The sequence below is a fragment of the Citrus clementina genome, unplaced genomic scaffold, assembly GCF_000493195.1.
Source record: "Citrus clementina cultivar Clemenules unplaced genomic scaffold, Citrus_clementina_v1.0 scaffold_2, whole genome shotgun sequence".
In the NCBI taxonomy this organism is placed as follows: Eukaryota; Viridiplantae; Streptophyta; class Magnoliopsida; order Sapindales; family Rutaceae; genus Citrus; species Citrus x clementina.
In genome coordinates this window covers 6,820,445-6,836,696 of record NW_006262688.1, presented here as the reverse complement: position 1 = coordinate 6,836,696, position 16,252 = coordinate 6,820,445, and the positions used below count along the sequence as shown (strand labels likewise).

The window sequence follows — 16,252 nt, the reverse complement described above, 5'->3', positions numbered from 1 at the left end:
TGTTCAAGTTCCTAGTTTCATATCCAGGCTGTGCACTACTAACAGAGATTTAGAGAGGGGTTTATCACAGTTGAGATCCCCTAATCTTTTGGCTGCTAATAGCAACATATGACTACGAATGATCTCATGTTGCAATTGGTACTTTGATGTTAGCTTGTAATTTGGTGTATAGTGCCAAACTGAACTGTACTCAACTTTTTATAACCTTTTACCAAGCTTGCATTTAGAATAATATAAGTTAAGATTTAATTACCTACATATTCTTATACAAAACTACAAATTGCATTCTTTTAGAAATCAAGCACAAAGCTCAGCACAACACTGAATCTAATTTTGTAAGTTTGATGTTGAAGGTAAATGTTAACTCTCTATATGGGACTAAAATCCGTTGATCGGTAATTTTACCCTTTAGTCTTTAGTGGTAAGTTTATTTGGATTTTGCAGACACCCAATGTGCCTATTTCCTTTAAGAAATCATTGACATTGCATGAACTTATGCTCTTCAGTAGTTATAATATGTGTGCTTCTATGGTAACATCCTTGTTCAATTGCTTGGTTCATTGGTCTTTATTATTTAAATGCTTTTGTTTCATGCTTGTGTACAATCTCATGCCTTTTAACTTTTTTAAACTTGTGAGATAGTTAAGTTGCCAAGTGGTATAGGATTAGCCACCCTCTGAACAGTACCAATAAGTTATGGGTAGAATGATTTTCAGAGGCGGGATCAATTAATATGTAGTAATATGTGGTCTATAGTTTGCAACACTTGAATTAATGTTTTTCTCTTTCTAGTTTGACCCTTTTTAATTAAATTATTTGATTGTTCTCACCAAGCAGAGCTTGAAGAGTTGCCTTAGGTCGTGAGTAGCAACAATTTAGCAATTCCTAATTCTGAAGTAGGAGATATTGGCACTTTAGATCTTGTTTCTGGAATTTTCTTATATTGATTATTTACTCCCTCAAATCCTTCTTGTTGAGTCCTATTATGTTGCCTCCAAGATTTGCTTAGAGTCCACACTTTAACTTTTCATCTCTAGTTTCTTTGTTATGTTCAGTGCATGGAGGTAAATTGTCGGTTCCATTTTCTTATAAAGCCATGGTGGGAAAAAGTCCTTTGGATTGTAGGAATTTGCTTTTCATTATTAGTGAAGGAGATGTCTAAGCCAAAAAAATGGTTGAATTGAATTCCTATTGTAGGAGTTCGAGCATCTTATTCTCTATTGTTCAAGCTCTGTCAATGGTAGGAAATATGAGATTTTCTTTGTTTGGAGAAATAAATGGACTTTTGGTTCTCTTCACGAGAAAAGGACTAAAATTTTCATGTTCTCATCTACTTTAAAAAGTTGGTTCATTACTCTTTTCTAGCTTTGTGTGATCTACTTTGATTGCGTTCTTTTGTCTCTTACTGCCTTTTAAACATAACACTCACGCCTTGGGGAGTTTCTCAAGAGTAGAATATCGAGACTGCACTAAAAAGCTTAGGCCATTATCATACATTCTGTTTCTGTACTAATGGACGTTATTGTGTTCTATAGACATGGCTTCATTAATGCCCAGAACTGCAAACGGTAAAAATGGAGCTAACAAAGCTTCAGCTCCACTTGAGATGAAACCTTCTCTGAAGAAATTTAAGTCTTCTGACATTTCCTTTCCTCCACCAACTATCGAGGTTTTTAACAATGTCCCCCCAATATCAATTTTGCTCAAGGGTTTTAGACCCACTGCTACTAATGTTGGTTCCTTTCAGAACCCTAAAGGATCCAAGCAAGGAAGTCCATCTAGTGGAAAGAATCAAGATGAAGAACTTCTTAATCAATATTTTCGTATATATCAAGAGATGAGAGGTTCGGAGATCGTACTTCAGAATCAAGATGTCTTTCTCAAACGAGTTAAGCCTCAGCTTTCTCCTGAATTTAGAACACCTCTTGATGGTTTGAGCCTCTCAAAGATAGAAGATTCGTATTTCAATGTAAAACTTTAATTTATTTATTTTTTCTTCCGTTTAGTCTTTTTATTCAAATTCTAATGGCTTCTTCTCATTTTCCAGATAATCGTATCCATGCTTGAACTTTTTAGAGGATTTTTAAGCTATGAAGATCACTATAAGAAAACCATAACCAGCCTTGTGGACATTATCTCTGGTTAGGATAAAAGAATTTCCTTACTGAAATCCAACATGGACTTAAAATTTGTTAAGTTGGCGGAAGCAGAGGCAAAGCTGAAGAAGTATGAATTATCCAAGGCACATCTTAGGTCAAGAGTTGAATCCTTGGAGGCTGAACTGAACGAAAGGCACGCGGACATTGAGTTTCTGAAGTACCAAGCCGTTACTTCAAAACAAAATGCATCCCTCATGGCAAAGAAGATTGTTGAGATGCAAAAGTACTCCAACGCGTACCTTAGCTCAAGAGTTAAATCCCTGGAGGTTGAACTGAGTAGGAAGTAAGCGGAGATTGAGGTTATAAAAACCGAAGCTATTGCTTCAGAAAAAAAGGCTTCCCGCGTGGAAAATAAGATTATTGAGATGCAAAAGTATTCCGAGGCATTGTCTAGTGTTGTTGCTAAGGCTATTGAAGACTTGAAGAGCTCTGAAGAGAAGTCTCAAGATTCTGATGCAAGCCTATTACTATACCTTGCTTCAAGCAACCAAGCCTAAAGTACACCAAAGTTGAGACATAGGGACTCCTTTGATTTCTTCTCAATTTTAAGTCAGGTTAGTGTAACTAATGATGATATAGCATTATACATTCGAAAAAGGTTTAATTTTGACGTTCTGGACAAAAAAATGAACTTGTATACATTACTACTTGCAATGTTATATTATTATTAGAAGCGGTAGCGTGGTCTATTTGGTGTGTATTTCACTTGTTTGTGATTCTTTCTTTACCGTGTATAATGATATATGTAGTGGAATTGTACGGGTTAATGGCTCATCAAAACACAAATTGTTATTTGCTAACGAGGGTGGTGACTTGTGAGTACTAATTTGGATTACTATAAATAAGGGAAGTGTGCTATGTGATCATCGAATCAATCAATGCAACGCCGCTTGCTCATTTAGTACGCATTCAATTTAGGTCAATATGATACGATGACACAAATGCAATAGAAAAATATGAAATTAGTCAAGTTTGGATTAACAGAAAATGACACCACTAATAAATTACTAATAAATTGTATTGTATTCGTGGCTAATTTAATAATCACATCATTTTTAGGTTCGTTGTTGAATATCATCAACCCAACCCATTACTCAACTGGTATTTAACTTGATTTTCTTAGTTTGTTAATCTGCTCGATTTTGTCACGAAAATCAAGAATGAAGTTTAGAATTCTCAACTTCATTGAGTATTTTTTAAAAATCTTTTTATATTTGTTTGTTTGTCCCTTTTGAATGTATTTATATATAATGAATTAACATGATATGTTGTGGGTAAAAGAATGTGGTGTTAAAGAAAAAAGAAAAAAGAAAATGCCACATGCTTGAAATTTCACTTTTTATTACTCAGTTCATTATTAAAATCAGTATTGACAAAAGAAATTTATTTCATCTACCACCCAAACTAACTCTAAGTAGGGGTGTTCACGGATCAGATTTTGTGAATTAGAAATTAATTTATATCCGATCCACAATTTTGCGGATTATAAATTTTTAATCTAATCTAATTTATGGATTGGTGAAACTCAATAAAAATCTAATCCATATATCTGCTGATCGGATGTGGATTTGACCCAATTCATATCAAATCCACCATTTTTGCATATTGAATTACGAATTTAAAATTTTTAATCTTGTCCAATTTACGAAGTAATTAAATTAAAAATCTAATATAAAAATAATTTTACTACCGATTAAATTCAAAATTAAATAAAATTTAAAGAAATTAATTGTTTAAATAAAGTTAGAATAATACATTCAAAGTTTCAAAATATAAAACACTGAAAAGAAAAAAAAAAGTCATTTGTTTAGATCATACACGAAAATTAAATAAAATTATGAATTTAAATATACACAAAAGTTGAATTTTGAGACCTTAGATGTAATAGGAAAAAAATTAAGAAACTTAAAGAATTTGAAAAGAAAGTAAAAAATTATAAGTACCTCAAGTGATGAAGTGAAACAATGATGACTTGTGCATGCGGCGGGGTAGAGGTTTCGTATTATGTGCTAATTAAATGTTTTGTTGAGCTTAAGTTTTTTTGTTTTGCTTTAGAATTTTTAATGTTTAAGAACTTGTATTTACTTATTTAATTATTTTTTATTTTATATCATTATCAAATAAGATATAATATGATATTAATTTAATTATATTTTAATTTATTTATTTATTAGCAAGTAGCAATGCTACATTTATAAGTTTTATTTTTTAAATAAATAAATTTTTTTACGAATTCACTAATTTTTATAAATTTACATAAGTAAATTCATATTTAATCTACTGCGGATTTTTAAAATTTCAATTCAATCAAATCCACAAATCTACATAACAGATTTTGACGGATCGAACTTTTACTGAATTAGATGGATTAAACGGATCAGATTAGTTAATTAATTAATTAATTAATTTTTGTGTAAAGGACTTCTCTAAAGACAAACTGGACGTTACTCGAGAGTTGCTCAATTGTTTTGGGCGGGAAAATACAAAACAAAAAAAAAATTGAAATTAAATATCGGCAGAAACCACTTAAGAAAAAGAAGCAGTTTCTTTAAAAATTAAAAAACAAGAAGAAGATAAGCAGCTGGGTCTCTGGCGACTGTAGGGGATGTCGAAATTCGATTACCCAAGGCTCTCGGCGACGGAGATCGTAACGATCTTGACGGAGACGGAGATAGCTGTCATAACGGAGAACGACTTGAAGAATCCGAACCCGGATTTCGTTTCGGATCTTTATACCCGTCTCTTGATTTTCCTCGATGTTCTCCACGAGTACGTGAGCTTTTCTTTTGTTGAGTGATTTTTAAGAAATGAAATTATATTATATGTATCTGTTCTAAACTAAAACCCTAATTTTTGAAATTAAGAGAATGTTAAGTGAAGAAATTAATTTATTTAAAAACAATTTGTTAGGGTTTTTGAGGGTTTAAAAAGAAATTCTTTAGCTTTAAATGATTTAGGGTTTTCTGATTCTTTTTGAATTTTTGAAGAGATGATCAGGGACAGCTTGACTTTGCTGCGTTGGAGCAGCTAGAGAATCCCGATCTTCATGTTCGCTCGGTGCAGATTATGAAATTGTACAGCATGGTAAAGGAGGTCGTGACCACTGTTAATTGCCCGATGAATTTTACGCTTAAAGATCTTATAAGGCCCGATGCCACTCGGACAGAGTACTTTCTTAGTGCAATTCTGAATTTCTGTCTTTACAAGTAAGTTTCTTTCTTCGTTTAGGGTGCGTTTGGGGCAGTGCAGATATTCCCTAGAATATGGCATGGGGAGCAGCTGTGCTGCCAAAGCGCACACTTACTCATCCAAAATTCAATGACAGTCACTTGCTGTTGTTATTGAGTGTTGGGATGATGAGTTTTCCAACAAATGCTTCTTATTGTTATTGGTGCTTAGTAGAAGAATGAAGGATTATGTATGCTTTGTTTTTGTTTTCAACAATAACCAATGAGACTACCTATAAACTTGATGTTGGGAAAGCTTATGGATGGTCTGGCCTGCATCTTTGCTTACTATCTTAACATTCCACCATTGTTCATTAAGTACCTGTCTATCAATGTAGTGAGATGCTTTAAATAATTTTTATGCTGATTAGCTATGCTATCATAGGTGTGAATCACCTAAATGACAGTCTGTCTTATTGTTTTCCTTTTTGTTGACAATCCTTAACGACTAAGGCTCCTTCCAAGTTTCGGTCCTTCTCTTTGAATTTACATTTATAGTTCTAATCGATTGAACCTATTGATTTTTTCATGCTTTCCCATTGCTTCTTTACATGATATGAGGAGGAAACTTGTTGGCTCCTTCTATGCTGCACAAGCACTGAAGAGTCGTTTAAGTCAATGGCAACGTGAATTTCCTTCTGTTCTTCTATAGTTATAATCCATTCACATTTAGTCATGTTGCTTTTTCCTTTTTTAAATCTCAGAGACACAAAAATGAATCTTTTGAGGCCGATAGCGGAGGATTTAACTCGTCTTGATGAGCAGCGAAGTGAGTTGGAGGATAAGATTTCCCAGGTATTGGTTGAGGAACGTTTTGATGTTGTAATGTGAGAATGAGGTTTCAACAAATATTGGTCTTGTAGTTTTTTGTTTTGATAGGAATATTTGTTTTGTAGTTGAATGCAGAAATTGCAGCCTATAATGAAGTGAGAGAAAGAGAGTTGCCACTTGTTCAAGAGGTGGATGCAAAAGTTAAAGAATTGCGTCAGACCATCCAAGACCTGAACAAGCATCAGGTTTCACTGAGAACTACTTTAAATAAGTTGAAGGAGAAAACTGGAGCGCTTGACGAGAAGGTAAAGACATTCACAATAAGATTAGAAAGTGGTGCTTGATTCGTTTTTTGAGAAATTTGGGGTTTGGGGTTTGATACGCAAGAAATAAGATTGTATTATCACAAGAATGCCACCTTCACAGCAATTACTGATTGTATAACTGGAAGTGAATGGATGAGCAAACCTGATGTTCTGAATTGGAATGAAAGAAAGTATATATTATAAGACAAGCAATCATAAAGCAAGGCACTCTGGTAGTATGTGGCTATGTGCTATAATCTGTAGCTAAGTGTTTGATGTATTTAAACCTAATGATTTACCCTGAATACATATTTATGTGAATTTTCTCACATAGTCAATTGTGTATCCTCTCCTTCAGTTACTTTTACCAAGGATTGCATTTTTATCCGTTGATTGCAATGCTTATGTATGTTCATCATACAGATTGGAGATTTGATATGCAAGGTTGGTTCTCATTGTTTTTGCTGATAATATCTTTCTTTTCTTTTTCAGTTTTCTCAGACTGAATTCGACCTCGTGCAAAGTGTCCAACAAAATGCAGATTTACGTTCAAAAATTGTTCAGTCACCAGAAAAATTGCAGGTATCTAAATTTTTTCTTCTTATGAAGCTCTTATTTGGTTGTAGGGTGCTTTATATTATAATGGCATAAAAATACCCTAATTAAGTTTTTTAAAATTGGGACTACTAATATTTAAAGCAGTTTATGAATAAAAAATTAGTACTTACTGATATGAATATAAAATCGTGATGCTTTTTTGGTAGCAGTACGGTTACAAAGCAATGTATTTGGCTCATTTACTCTATGCATTAGCCAAATAGGGCCTGGATTCTGGTCCCTGTTAAAATTTAGACACTGAAGGCATTTGCTGAATTTTTATCATATACGGAGCTATTAATTGGTTAATGGTCCATACATTCCGTATCAATTTGTTCCAGTTGATACTATAAAGTATCCTCAAAAGTTGTAAGGGGTCCCTTGGCAGCAGTTCATTATATGAATGCAATATTTGGTTACCCTTCTTTTTCCCTTTTTGATACGTAAATAATTTTTTCATAACTTTGCTAAAAGAGGACCTTAGAAGAGAAGAAATCTATTCGGGAGGAGGCAAGGGATGCTGAGAAGCTGGCAATGCAATCTTTTCAGGAGAAGACTACAACCCTAGAGGTTTATCAAAAGGTACTTGAGTGTAAATTGCTACATCTGTCATGTTTCATAATCCATCTGCATATGGGCTCACTCAGTATGAAGGTTCATTAATCAAATATCTATCAATTTTGCATGGAATATTTTGATCATGTTGAAAATTGTTTTACTATTGATAGTGTTAGGATGCGCATTCAATCTTTTTTCCTTTGAATTTTTTAGCTGCAGGGTTAATGATGAATAAAAGGATTTACAATTTAATAAGTGCTTCTAACTAAAGAACTATTTGGGGGGAAAAAAAATGCAATGCTCAATCCTGTGTGATTCTTGAGTGTGTACTTAACTCCTAGATTTTTTTCATTTGTTACTTCCAAAGTTGCTGGAGCATGTGTTGCTTCTACCATTCGGTGCCCGGTGGTCTGCCTATTAAATATTTGTAGAACAAAAAATAATGACGTTAATGCTTTTTCTGGCATTAAGTTGTCTTGGAATGGAAATGAGGCAAGCCAAATGTAGCTTTAAACAAAGATGCACACATGTATACCTGCACATCCTTAAGTTTTTCAGAAGATGGTCAACTTATCATAGTGCAATATTAATTTTGTTGGTATCTACTTCTGCTGTTTCAGACTTTGAAGAAAATGTCAAAGCAATCTGCTCAAATGCAAGCTATACTTGAACAGGTGTGCATGAGATGTGGCCCTTTGGTTGCAATTTTTATTTTATTGATTTAGATATTTATATTTTCTCTGGTGTTTAATGATATCTTCTCATTGCATCTTTCTGAAAATTCTTATCTTATTCACAAAGAAATGTGTGTGTGTTACTACGATAGTATGATGAGTTTGCTTGACATAAAAAGGCTAATAGGTTGATTTTCTATAGTTTTGAGTAATCTTAGTTTGCCATGATGTTACTTTATATATAAAATGTCTTTATTTATTACATCTGCATTTTCAAAGGTCAACTCTGCAAAGTCAATTGAAAAGGACTACAAGTCTTTGAAAGCAAGGCTAAATGATGATGTGGTGTTGGATAAATCACTTGAGGCCAAACTGATTGAACGTCAAGGCAAAGGTAGGTTCTTGTTTGAGCTATGTTGGGTTACGGTCCTTCATTTCTGAATTCTCTTTGGAGATTAAACCTTCTTTTCTCTTAATTTCTTCAGTGGAACAGCTGGATGAACTCCAACAGCAATTAGAAAAAGAACGGAATCTTAAATCAGAGGACGCAACTAGAGCATTTGAAAATGTGAAGTTGGAGATGGAATCCAAGAGGCAGGATCTGGAAGCAAGGCAGAAGAAGGTTGAAGCTGTCGTGACAGAGGTACATACCTTCTGTGCCTTTCAGTCTTTGTACTGGAATCCACACATTTTGATCTTTGTGCTGGAATCCACACATTTTGATCTTTAGGGGTATGATATATGACCTTCTTTTTCCTTTCAATTGATAGGTGGATGCCATAACTTCCAAAACTAAGTTTGTCAAAGAATCTGGAGCTGCCAAACTGCAGGAGCTAGCCAGTAAAGCTGAAGAGATTGTAGAAAAGGTGATTGGCTATCTGTTCTGTACATAGTTATGCATATTAGACCAAGTTCAAAATAGTCATCTGCTTCACGTAAGAAGTGATAACTAATCCTTTTTTGAAAATCATTAAGAAAATTAAATTGGCAAGTTTTTTGATCCTAGAGGAACTACCTCACACAAATTAGGTTATCATATTTGAAAACTTTTTCCACCCATGTAATTAATTAAACTGTTGGGAATTATGGCAATATAATTTTGTTCAAGCTTCTATTTGCTGAGGCTGTTTTGCTTCAGTATGTTTTTGGGCTGACTCTCGAATCCTTAGGTGACTGTTTCCTCTGAAACAATTCCAATGTGTTCTCGTGTGTTTGCAGTTTCAGCAATATACAAACTCCATTGGGACTCTGCTGCCAGTGACTGAGATAGAGTCTAGTTGACGGAGAGCTTAGTACAATCCCGTACGTTGTCAATGTTAGGAACTTAGGATACCAGATTTTCTTAATGGAGTTGGGGAAGCGGTGGAAACTCAATGGCCAAGCTTGAATGTATATGTAGTTATATACTATTGATCACTTTCTGAAAATTGTTTGTATTGTGATCTCTCAAGCCCAAGAGACATGGCATTCCTTTTCATGTACAGGGAGCTGATATTGAAAAACCAATTTACCTAGGTCAATTGGAGACTTGACATTAGTATTCAAGACAAAATTCACTGGTCTTTCTCCCTTGAAATGTAGATCTGATTTTAAATTTATATAGATCCAAGAGATCAAGATAAAGATCGAAATGTGGCATCTGCGAGTTTAGATAGTATATCTTGACTCCACGTTCGAGAAGCCCTTAGTAGTAAAGTAGCGTTTATTTTTTAAATTGGATTGAGAATTTTGACGAATAAGAATTTTAAAATTAAGAGTGAGAGTGGAAGTTGTTTAAGTATGTTAGAATCGAAGTATGGAATAGGAATTAAAATTTCATTTATTTGTTTATTTTATCTCATATTAAAATAAATCATTTTAAATTATAGTTTTACCTTTATTTAAAAAATTGTACTTTTTAATTATAGAGTGGATAAAAATATAAACTATTAATTTTAATCATATAAATTAATAATAATTATTAATATTCTTAATTATGTAAATCATAAATTTTTTATTAATTTTAATTTTAATTATGTAAATTAAAAATAATTGATAAGAGCAACATAAATGAAATATTATTATTAATAATATAGTATAAAATTAATATTTTCTTAGAATAAACTATTTATTATTATTGATTATTAATATTAAATAAAATAAATAAGTATAATAATTATTTTTAAGTAATTTTAATTTAGAATCAATGTGAATTATTATTTTTAATAAATGTAATATTATTAAATAATATAATAATATTATTTGAATAAGTATGATATTATTATTTTAAATAAATATGACATTATTGTATTCAATAAATATATTATTATTACTATATTTAATATTTTATTTCAATAAATATAGTTATTTTATATTTAAAGGGAATGATAAAAAAAAAGAGGTGGGAGTGGATTTTTACTCTTCACTCTAAAAATGGGTGGGAGTCATGAAGTAGTATCCCTACTCTTACCGTTAAATAAATATGTAAACAATAAAGTGAGAGGACTTTACACTCTCCACTCCTGCTCCAATAAATAAACACATCCTAATGCTGTATTTACTTATCAATAATAAGAATGAGGAATGAGAATCAAAATAAGTTATTTACTTAATCTATAGGAATCATAATGGGTTAGAATCTCGCTGATGTGTTTACTTTATCTTAAACTTGGAATCGAAATAAGGTGAATTATTTTAGGTTACTAAAATGCCCTTAGTTAACCATCATCACCACCACCACAAACCAACCCCTCAAACTCAACCTCAATGAATCTATTCAAAAAAGAACTTAGAAACTAAATCAAGTGGTTTACCCAATGACTCTCTAGCAAAAACAATCTCTTCAGAACAAGTTTCCCATGAAATATTCATAGTTTTATCCGTTAAAAAATTTAAATCAAAACAAATTAGTAGACGGGTCTTTTTTATGAAATTTTTTCATTATATTTCAAAGAAAAGAGTCATAAAAAAGTTGAAGAAAATAGTCAACAAAAAGAACAAGAACAAAATATGAAAAATATTTCATTATAAGATACAAAAAAAGGGAAAAATGAATCATTTACTTGTTTGGAAATACACAACGGAGTTGGCGAGCAGTGACAAAAAAATGGTGTGATCATTGGCAACGGGCGGAGAAGAGCTGCATCAGCGATGAGAGTGTGGCCGACTTAGGGATTTCAAGAGTACATGTGTTTTTCTTTTTCTTTTTTTCATGAATTTTGGGCTTTTATATTTTGCGTTAATTTAAAGAATAAAATTTGAATTATCGAAGTTTATTGGGTGCAATTTTGTCTCTTTAATGTAAAGGTCTGATTCCTCCCCCCCCCCCCCCCCCCCCCCCCAAGAGAATTAGAAACCATATTTCATTCCCAACTTTTCGTGGGACTCATTATTCCTATTATGATTCTTTTAAAAAATAAATAAGGTAATAAAACTTGTTTCGATTCATTGATTCCTATTCATGGGGAGTAAACACAATATAAAAGTATAAGTTGATTAATGGGAAATTAGGAATCTAGCATTACCAACACTAAATATTTGGAATACTATGCCATTAAATTCAACATTTTAACGAGTATTGATCTACATTATTCTTTAAATTATTACTTCTTACTCAACTTATATGCTAATGTTTGAAGACGTAGCAACTTATGAACACCAACATTAATCACTTTAATGCAATATATGGATGTGGGTACAAACTTGAATTGGGATAATCTATAATGATTTAAAATGACACCCTCTACATATTGTTCCTATAGATGGTGACCCTCAATTTGTCAAATAAAATAATTAATTTGGATACACATGTTGGTTGTGGTGTGTGTTAAAATCCAAAGGAAAATGATTTAGAATGGCACTCTCTAGTCTCTTGACTATATGGGATATGTCATTCAAATGAAATTGATGCATCACCATCTCGTGGCCATGATACAATTTGTTTATTTCTAATCTTGCTTTCTTCTATTCACTGCTTTTAGTTAACATATTTGGAGGTAATAAGTTAGTGTAAGGCATGAAGGAGTCATAGGTCATAATTACACTTAAGAACTAACCCCACACCATTAAGGCTCTAATAACTAACTAATAATCTATTGATGGGCATTCTTACTGCAATAAGGAGTAAGCTGACTAAGTACTTCCATCTCTTATATTTTTGTTTGAAGTGGACATCTCACCTAAAATATGATGAAACCCCCCATTTTAAGAAACAATGATCTTCAAGCGAGTGATTTGAGGGTAATGATCAAATATTGTCAATTCAATTTATACATAATTGAAAAATACGTAATTAACAAATCTAGTTAAATCAACTATTAAAATCTATTGATGTGAAATAAGAAGCACAAGGATCGCAAGTGGAGACCAATTTAGACAGAGATAAAGAGAGATCTATATATCTTCATCAAAGTACAAGATTCAATATTGCTACATATCCCCACTAATAACAACTTTGTAATTAACCCATATAATTGTTTTGTACATCTCAAGACCATATATATATATGTATAGTAAGTACATTGTGTATAAACCAAATACTATTTCATGTCTCTATGGCTATTCACATAATCTCTACAACAATATGCTGTATACCCATTATTATCACAAGTACCTAATTTACTTACAGCATATAAAGTACATACAAGAATTATTCCCTGATCAGTAATCAATACATCCTCCAAACTCGACCATTATTTCAAACTTCAATTTCCACTTCTAATCTATATGAACACAACAAAAATACAACACATAGGTTTGAGGATTGGTAGCTAAAAAACATTTGGGTATTTTTTTTTACCTTTTCGGTAAATTCTAAGGTGTGTGACTAATTAAGATCTTCGTATGAAAAATAGAAGAGTATTTATGACCAACTTGAGTAGAAATCAAGATACGGAAATGAGGAAACATCTTTCATCAACTCCTCAAAATCCCATTCCCCTAATTTTATCTCTTCTCCTTGCAATAAGTTCCCAACCCCACCAATGTTTTGATCAACTTTATTATTATTAGCATTATTATTGTTGGTGTTCAAATTGTTAGGGTTCCTATGATCATAAAATGAATTTTCCGCCTTGATATTTTCTTCTATGCAGCAGCTTATACTCTCTAAAGGAGGAACATAAAACTCCCCACCAAAGTTCCCACAATTATTCATCCCAACTTGTGAAATACATGATGTTGTATTAATCATGTACCCATTTGATGAACACCCCATCATGTTTAGGCCATGCTCGAGCATCGGCAACGAGTCAATCATGTGAACCATCATGGATGATGAAGAAGAAGATGTATCCATGTTATTGTACATGGGCATGGACATGAACTCTGATGATGATCCAGCTGCTGCAATGAGTTGATCTTTATTAGGCTGATCCGATGATATCAAGGAATCGCTAGCGTTTGGTGATGGTGTTGATGATGACGACGACAAATTCTTGAGCCTTTTCTTGATTGTTGAATTCCAAAAGTTCTTTATTTCATTGTCCGTACGTCCTGGCAATCTAGCCGCAATTTGAGACCACCTACACATAAATAAATTACAAGGGGTCAGCTACCAAGTAATAAAGATGACTTTGTGTTGTAATGCAAATGCATGCATGGTACGTTTTGCATGGAAGTGAAAAATTGTAACAAGAAATTAATGTCCGGAAACAAGAGTGTCTTCAACTCCAAGGACCAATGAGACAAAGACGTAGGAGAATAGTTATGTCATTTATTTGTTTAGCTTTGATCTAACGCAAGGTGTTCGTTATGCATGCAAACTTAATTAGACATTCCTTTGAAATGAAGCCTTCAGCTCCAAGTTAATTGAAGGACAACTGCAGCAACCAATAAAAATCATGCATATTGCGTTTGCTTTTGTGCATTCAACATCACTTGTTGGATTCTTCCTAACTATGTCTCCAAATTAACCAATCATGTAAGAGTAAATATAAACGGGAGATAAGTGAAAGAGTACACTAATTACTAACTAATAGTATTAGTAATTGTTTGCAATTCAATATATACAAATTAGACTCTCACAGTCTTACTTACAGTGTCATGTGGAGCATGAAAGGGATCAGAAACAAAGTTAGACCTTTATTTTATTCTTTTAATAAATAGTATACAATTCCATATTTACTTGTTTCCTTCCAGAATTACCATTCAAATAAAATAGTGAAAATATATAATAATGGAGAAAGAGTTATAGCCATATCGGGCCGTATGATTCTAAGCAAGAAAGATGAGGAACCTGTTGCCAAGAAGTGAATGTAAATGGATTATAAGCTCTTCTTCTTGAGGCGAAAAAGCACCTCGCTTAAGATCAGGCCTCAAGTAATTGATCCAGCGAAGGCGACAGCTCTTGCCACATCTCTGCAGCCCAGCATTTCTAGCAACATCACTCCAACAACCTTGGCCATTTTTGAGCATGTAGTTCATGAGCTTGTCATCTTCCTCTGGCGACCACAAGCCCTTTCGAAGCTTGTTGCCATTGCTGTTGCTGTGGCTGTTACCGTTGCCGTTATTTTCCGGCTTTCTCATTTTACGAGACACACCTTTTGGATATCAATATACCTAGAAGAGGTATTCTGAAAATCTTTTTTGTCTCTCCCAACTAGTGTGATGTAGAGATCTGCGAAGACTTTATAGAATGACTAGAAGAGAGAGAAATAAGGAGGCTTGATGAAGTGGAAATCATGATCGTGATGATGGTGATTGTTGTAGGGTTTGCTTAGAAATATAGTAAATAGGGAGAGAGAAGGAGAGAGAGATTGGTTGGTTGATGGGTCTAATTAGAAAACGGTTTGGAGAAAGACATGAAAGAAGAGAGAAAGAGATGAGTCTTCTTGTCTTTGACTCCATGAATTTGGCCTTTCTTCCATTGCAATAATATTTTTCTTCATTTACAAGGTAATATGTATGTATGTACTATAGAGAGGTTGAAGAAAGAAAGAAAATTTGTATGTACATGGAAGTTTGTTTAGTAACCAAGCTAAGATTTTTGCTTCCACTTCACATAATCTTTCTTTCTTCTATTTTTATAACCTCTATCTCTTTATGTATCTCTCTTCTCTCTTATTGAGCATGCACACGTGTATGTCAAGATAAATGGGGAGATAATAAAAAATAATGTCAAAATAGTATACACGTGGCACATGCCCATTAAACCAAATCATTAAGTTTCTTGATTGGTGATAGCTATGGCCAAAAAAGCAATGTTTAAGCTTTATGGAAGACTCCATTTGGTACTATATATAAATTATATAATATAAAATGTATAGGCATATGAGAAAGGTGATATAAAAGAGAGAGACGGCAACACATTTGCTAAATGTATAATTTTTATCAATGAAAGCTGCATACAATGAACTAGCAAGATTTTTGTTTCACCTGGGGAACGACCCTAAAAATGGTGCCAACAACCCTAGAAAACTGGCAGACTTAAGATTGAATCTTACTATATATTCAAAAAGGTTCATTGATTGGTCATGGTGAATATGGTTCATCCTATAATTAAATTAAGCTTATTAATTATATATCAACCAATAAAAATCAACAAGTTATGGTATTAACCGCTGTGAAGAATATTCTAATATCTAATAGATGGTCATGAAATTATCATCTCAAAAAAAATTAGACGAATATAGATCTTCTCTTGATTTAAATTCCACTAAATTTTAAACGACGTTATGTCACGTCTTTGTTATTAATATTGTATAGTTTATATTTAACTACAACTTTATTCTTATTTATTAATTACCACCAATCACTTGTATTTCGTTTAAAAGAAATCTTATTAAGAAATATAGATACATTTTTAGTGTAAGTGAGATTCAAACGCTAAGTATTTGTATTATTTACAAAATAGACTAGTTGAGCCAATTAGTATGCACCGTAATTTGTGATTAAAAATGGAAAGATTGTGATTCAAGTTAGTGGGATTCTGTTTTTGCCTTGAGATTACAGTAAAGAAATGGATAAATGAAGAAAGAAACGGT

At 32.8% G+C, this 16,252-nt stretch overlaps 2 protein-coding genes across 2 annotated transcripts; one reads left to right on the top strand and one right to left on the bottom strand.

Moving 5' to 3' along the window:
- The first annotated feature begins 4,715 nt into the window (after positions 1-4,715).
- LOC18051597 (kinetochore protein Nuf2) lies at positions 4,716-9,886 on the top strand. Its single transcript, XM_006446051.2, has 11 exons — positions 4,716-4,928; positions 5,147-5,365; positions 6,091-6,181; positions 6,283-6,462; positions 6,955-7,044; positions 7,534-7,641; positions 8,238-8,291; positions 8,571-8,685; positions 8,777-8,934; positions 9,062-9,157; positions 9,510-9,886. The coding sequence occupies exons 1-11, from the start codon at positions 4,765-4,767 to the stop codon at positions 9,570-9,572; spliced, it is 1,338 nt and encodes a 445-aa protein (XP_006446114.1). The 5' UTR covers positions 4,716-4,764; the 3' UTR covers positions 9,573-9,886.
- Positions 9,887-12,961: 3,075 nt separating this feature from the next.
- LOC18051596 (transcription factor MYB83) lies at positions 12,962-14,855 on the bottom strand. Its single transcript, XM_006446050.2, has 2 exons — positions 14,506-14,855; positions 12,962-13,792 (listed from the first exon to the last, which is right to left on the bottom strand). Exons 1-2 carry the CDS (start codon positions 14,793-14,795, stop codon positions 13,132-13,134), a joined length of 951 nt encoding a protein of 316 aa, XP_006446113.1. The 5' UTR covers positions 14,796-14,855; the 3' UTR covers positions 12,962-13,131.
- Positions 14,856-16,252: the final 1,397 nt, after the last annotated feature.

Bases quoted from the DNA above. Each gene is read 5' to 3' on its own strand.
- LOC18051597 (XM_006446051.2), top strand. From the start codon at position 4,765: ATGTCGAAATTCGATTACCCAAGGCTCTCGGCGACGGAGATCGTAACG. The intron at 4,929-5,146 runs GTACGTGAGCTT...GAATTTTTGAAG, and splicing joins TTCCTCGATGTTCTCCACGA to AGATGATCAGGGACAGCTTG. The intron at 7,642-8,237 runs GTACTTGAGTGT...CTGCTGTTTCAG, and splicing joins CCCTAGAGGTTTATCAAAAG to ACTTTGAAGAAAATGTCAAA.
- LOC18051596 (XM_006446050.2), bottom strand. From the start codon at position 14,795: ATGAGAAAGCCGGAAAATAACGGCAACGGTAACAGCCACAGCAACAGC. The intron at 13,793-14,505 runs GTTCCTCATCTT...ATTTATGTGTAG, and splicing joins CATTCACTTCTTGGCAACAG to GTGGTCTCAAATTGCGGCTA.